Source organism: Gavialis gangeticus, unplaced genomic scaffold, assembly GCF_001723915.1.
Source record: "Gavialis gangeticus isolate Ggan-Ray unplaced genomic scaffold, GavGan_comp1, whole genome shotgun sequence".
Classification (NCBI taxonomy): Eukaryota; Metazoa; Chordata; order Crocodylia; family Gavialidae; genus Gavialis; species Gavialis gangeticus.
Window position 1 is genome coordinate 7532114 of NW_017729023.1, and position 5901 is coordinate 7538014.

General features: G+C 44.1%; 1 protein-coding gene across 2 annotated transcripts in view; it reads left to right on the forward strand.

The window, feature by feature from the left end:
• Positions 1 to 5901, forward strand: part of WRN (Werner syndrome RecQ like helicase) — a 197497-nt gene that overhangs the window by 85011 nt on the left and 106585 nt on the right. For both annotated transcript variants that reach the window (XR_002097222.1, XM_019516772.1), the window contains exons 9-10: positions 1727 to 2147; positions 4787 to 4867. Coding sequence is in view for 1 of the 2 variants with exons in the window: in XM_019516772.1 (XP_019372317.1) it covers positions 1727 to 2147; positions 4787 to 4867 (502 nt within the window). In the remaining variant the exon portion in view is untranslated. The remainder of the gene's footprint in view (positions 1 to 1726; positions 2148 to 4786; positions 4868 to 5901) is intronic.

Consider the following 5901-nt stretch of genomic DNA (forward strand, 5'->3'; position numbering starts at 1 on the left):
GTGGATGGGAAACTTAGTCTTGGAATTGAGTGAATATGGTAATATTACACTTAATTTTCTTCACAAATATTGATATATAGTAAAGTCCTTGTGTTTTCATATTATACAATTTTTTTTTTAGCGATAATGCAGTTCATAAGATTATATGTATATAACTGAGCTCTTGAATGTTTGACTTAATAGCTTTCTAAATTCACTGATCATATACAGCGTCTGCTGGGTATTAGAATCTTGCTTAATAGTCTCAGCTGCGTATCAGTATTAAACCCCCAAAACTGAATGCCAAAAACATTGTATGATGGACATTTTATGCTGCTTATTCAAATCTCACTTAATAGAATCAGCTGCTTATAAGCATCAAATGTTATATAACCTTTTTTATTTTAATTGGAGTAGACCAGGAGTGTCCCACGGGAGTGCTGGGGAGTCCCCACCGTGCTCAGTGGTGGACCCAGAAGTGGACTTCCGGTCCACTTCCAGGTCCACTGCCGAAAACACTGGGGGTGGAACTTGTTCCGGTGGGACACTTCATCCGCCCCACCATCGCAGCATTCACGAGCTGTGATTGGTACCTCAAGGTATGTAGAAAAAACATACAAAGCTGTGTCTACAGCTGAATCGCTGATTCTCTGAATCAGAATTTAATCTTCAGATTCGGATTTGGACAAATTGAATCAGGACAGCGATCCATATCAGCTAATCAAATCACCGTCCCCCGAATTGGGCTGAATCTGAATCAAACATGGCCCGCTTTGCACACCCCTAGCTGTTATACATGCGTATGTGGTCAGCTAAGTTTCATTAGAGTTCTATTCTTCTTCCCCAGTGGGGTCAATGTTTTTGGTAGGCGTGCCAGAAATTAAGCCCTGTGGATCTCCCTGCACCTCTGATCCTTTTTGCCTGCCTGATGTGCTATTGTGCTTTCTGCTCCCTGCCCTTTGCTCCCTGCCTGCTCTGCTTTTTGCTCCCTACTCTATCTGCCATTGTGCTGCCTGCCCCTTCTGTGATCTGCCGTGTGCCCCATAAAGAGGCTGCCTATGCCACTTGTGGTGCTCATATCACAGGTTGGCCTCTGTGTTCTAGCCCAAACTAGTAAAGTGGCCATCTTTATGCTGACTCCAATAGAAAATGGTAAGTTGAGATGGTAATTTTTTTCCTCCCTGGTTGCTTACTCAAAAACTGATAAATTAGCAACCACATTGACTTGTGTTGAAAATAAGTTTTAGAAATATTACCTCAAAAAGATGCTCATAAAATAAGTTAAAGGGCACTAAAAATAGATTTGTTGGATGAATTGTATCATTATATGATCTAGAATATTTTCTTCCATGTGACTTAAAACTTGTGGCTGCTTTACCAGTCTCTTTCAGTGGTAAGAAAAGTACAACTACATAAATATGGTATTTGGCTCGCTTTGAGTAAATGTGATATTTTATGTAAACTATCTATGTTTAAGCAGTATCACAGCATGGTGAAAGCGGTTTCCTTCACTTATATTCTTAGAAGTGAAAATGGATGTATATTGTTTTGCAGTTGAGGAAAAATAAGGTATGTTTCTGAAAAACTTACATAGCTGAAATGACAAATTGACACTTTGTAAGAGACTGATTGGGAGGGTTTTTATGTTAGACTTATCAGTGAAGTGCAAACCTTTTTAAAAATTCTGGTAAGACAGACAGTAATATTTATTTAAAGCTTGATTTAAGTTTCTTATTTTTTCCAATAGAACTGTGAAAATATTAACTTGTATATCAGAAAATATAAGTGCCTTAAGAAGTTTGTTGCTTCATGAATCAAATGATCAAGTGGAACTGGGAAGCAGTTGTGCTGTAGATTCAAGAAGACCTGGAATTCTGTCCACCATTCTTGAAGAAGAAATGGATGTAACACCTGAATTCACTAGAAGCCTGCAAGATAATTTAAACGACTCCGATAATTCTTTAATGTGCATCAAGGGGGGGCATCCTATTGATAAAGAAACAGAAGGTACCAAGATTGACCATAAAGCTGGGACTGAAGAGGCAGAATCCAAGAAAAGCCTGGATAGAGAGTGCTTAATGTCATTGAACATTACTGAATATGAACTTCAAATGTTGGAGCAACAGGCTAATGAAGAAATGCTAAAAGAAGCTGTTTGTGTGACTGAGGTAATAGAGAGAAAGTAAATCAATACAGATCATAAACATTGTTAATTTACTAAGATATTTTAAATAGCTGTCTGTGAGTGACAGTTAATATGAAATATTTAATTGCTGAACTTTAAAGTTTTAGTTTTGGCAGCATCTAAACTTGTCAGTTTGAGCTGCTCTTTAGGTCTGCTGCCAGTTGGCTCTTATTACTTCACGATCTGGCCAAACACTAGATATTTTTAAAATTTATCCTGTACTGTTCACATTTAATGTGTGAATTTTAGGCCCCTGGTCCATAATCATTTCAGGCCCCTGCCACATGCTGTGCCAGTAAAGTTACTGGGAGCCACATAGGATCTGATCCCCGACCCCTTCATGGCAGGAATCATGATTTTGTAATCAAGGATCAGTTCCTAATTATGCCATTATTGCTTGCTGGTGCATCATCATGCTGGGGTCCCCCTGCACTGGCAAGTTGAAAGAAAAGTGCCCAGGTCCAGCTGGCTGACAATCAGCTGATTGTCAGATGACAGCTGGGACCATACTGGGGACTCAGACTGGCTCTGGTGTGATCTGAAGCTGGGCTGTTGGTCAGCTGATTGTCAAAACCCCATGCCCCAGAGCTCTGGCCAGGTTGCTAGGTGCAGGAGATAAGAGGTTCCCAGCTGGGTCAGGGGCGTTGAAGGACTTCTCTCGCTGGGGACTTTAAACCCTGCCAGGGGCCTCTGATCTCCTGTGCTTGGAAGGCCAACCAGAACTGGGGTTTAAAGTCCCCAGCAGGGAAACCCAGGGAAGCTGCCCCAGTGGTGCCCTTTAATGTTCCCCATGCATCAAGACCCACAGTGTGAGGCACAGGCAGCTGTGGAGCTGGGAGCTCTGTGCTTCTCAGCTGCCCATGCCCCACACCACAAAGTAATGCCTGCAACTGTGGAGCAGAGCTCCCAGCTCAGCTGCTACTTCCACTGGTGCCCTGGGAACTTAAAAAAGCAGGCATGCAGCTGGGGCTCCCGCCTATGTGCCCTCTTAAAGCTTCAAGATACAGTGAGGCTGACATTTGCAAAGATGCTTCCTGATGTCAGGCTCATGGCACTGCTCCTTGTCTCCCTCCCCCCTGCCATCTGCCTCTGGGGATTGGATGGGGTGCCAGGTCCAGGACCTAATTCTGCCCTCAGCCTGATCCCATTGATCGGGTAGGGGGCAGCTGTGCTTGGGATCCTGGGGCTGCCCTGTTCCAGATCTGTACAGTTAGCTGAGCATGGGGATCTATCATGGAACAGCCCCAACTTGCCATGTGTTCAAGGTATGATGCAAACGAATCACAAAGATATGTTACACATTATAAATGCGATAGCTTTGTGGCTTGTTTGCTATATATCATACCACAAATCGGCTTTACCATGTAGCCAAGTTACTGTTTATGGTGTGCTTAGCACCTTCATCTCTTAAATATAACATGCCAGGGCTTTTAGAAGATGAAGAACCTAATTCTGCACTCCAGCAGCCCTGCCCAGTTCTTACTATAACCATCAATTGGTGTACCCATGTATTAGAAGACAGAATTTAATCTTCTCCTCAGCACCCCATTTTGGAGGTATAGTCCCCTTCCACATAAGTCCCAGTGCTCCAGAGTCAGCACTGGCTCCCAGTAATTTTCCTGGCACAATTCAAGGTGCTGGTTTTGACTAAATGGCCTGGGCACTATGTAACTAAGGCACCACCTTATCCTTTATGTCCTATTGTGACTCCTAAAGTCAGCCAAGAGCAGCTTCATAGAAGTACCATCCATGCTCAACGTTTGCTTGGAAGTACATGGGAGGTCGTTCCTCGTAGTCACCACTCGACTCTGGAGCTTGCTGTCTCTTGAAGTCTGTCAGAGCCTGAGCATGGGCATCTTTTGGAAGTTCTGTAAAACCTTCCTGTTTGAGCAGATGTTTAGCAGGCAGTGCTGGGCTGGGATATTGTTTAGAGCATTTTTCTTTTCTTTATAGGTTATTTTCATATTCTGTTGTCTCTTATTTTGCTTCTTCTGTTTTGTTGTAGGTGCTTTTTGCTGTCTTCTGTAAGCCACTTTAGGCCTCTGTCAGGAAAAGCAGTATATAAATCAAATAAATAAATATAAATAAACTAGTGAATGATGGTGGGGGAGGGCCAGGGGAGGACAGAGTGCAGCCACCCACCAACCCATGCCACTGCTACCTCCCAGGAGCTGGGGAGAGGTGGCAAAGCTTACCCCTCTGTCCCCCTGCACCAGCACCCCGCATTGCCATTCCACCCCCCAGTCCTGCTCCTTGGAGGTGGGCGGGTGGCAAGGCCAGTAGTGATGGACTCGCCTACCTGCTCCATCCCCTCTGTCTCTGCCATCATGGTGGTGCTCTGCACTCTGACTGGTTGTTTCACTAACCAATCAAAGTGCTCGAGAAGCATTATGGACAGACAGACTGACGGACTAAGCCCTTTATAAGAATTAGTTGTCCTACAGAGGAGTTGAATTAACCTTGTAACTTCTACTGTGGAAGCTTCAGACTAATATTTTTCTATGTTTTATTATGGGTAAGCTTCAACAACAAAATGGAGTGTTTGTAATACTTGTTTGTTACAGCAGTGTGATGATGGTTGGCCTTCAGTAAGTTGAAGTTTATCTTGAAACATTTTTTCAGAACCCTTATTCCAAGGAAGAGGAAAATAACCTTGCTTGTGTCATTGAAAGTGATGAAGAACTAGAAATGGAAATGATTAAAGTAAGTGCCCAAACTTCCTTGTTTATACCACCCTTTGTGAGGAAACTTGGTCGTTTGGGGTCAAGAGTAAAGGGATGAAATTATAGTGTGTTTTACAGTGCATTTTGATTTTGGTCCAAGTTGGGTGAATTTGCTGAGATTCTGGAGGGTAGGGTTAGGATTCAGAGTGACCTTGATAAACTGGAGAAATAGTCTGAAATCAATTGAATGAAATTCAGTATGGACAAATATAGACTGGATAATGACTGACTGGCTAGGCTGCAGTACCTCAGAAAAGGACTTCTACCCTGGCACCTGTCCCCCCAGCCTCTGCTCCCTGCAGCCTCTGCCCCATTCTCCACAGCCTGTGCCACTTTCCCCATCCCCTGCTCCATACAGTCTCTGCCTTCTTCACCCTTTTCCTCCCCTGCTGCTTATTGTCAGATGTGGCTCTGACTTCATTCCCTTCTGGGTCATGAAGCACATGGAAGTGTGGATCCTGCCCAGCCATGCAGCAGTGTCCCAGGGCTAGAGGTGCACTGCTGCTGACTGTGGGCAGGGGATGGAGTTTCCGTGTGTTCGATGCTACTTGAGGGAATCCATCCAGAGCTGGAGCCAGAGCCATGCTTGACAGTAAGTAGGAGGAGAGGGGGCAGAGGCTGCAGAATGCAGGGGGTGGGGAGGGGGTGACGGGGATGGGACAGTGGTGCTGTTGCTCTGACTCTGGCCCCTACGTTGTACTCTGTTCCAAGACAAGGGACTTTTGTCCCCCATGTTAAATGGGGAAAATCCTGTGTAAATATGGTATTTCCACTGTTTTCAGTGAAACCACTGGCATGTTTAACTTGAAATGTATACTCACATGCTGTGCTGGATCAGGGCCAAATTAAGAGAGAGTATGATTTTTAAACCATAGAAAAGTAGGGCTGGAAGGGAACTTGGGAGATCATGTAGTACAACATCCCTCTTACTCAAGGCAGGATCAGGCCTGCTTAAACCATCCCACTCAAACTTCTGTCTAACTTGACATTAAAAACTTCCAAGAATGGAGATTT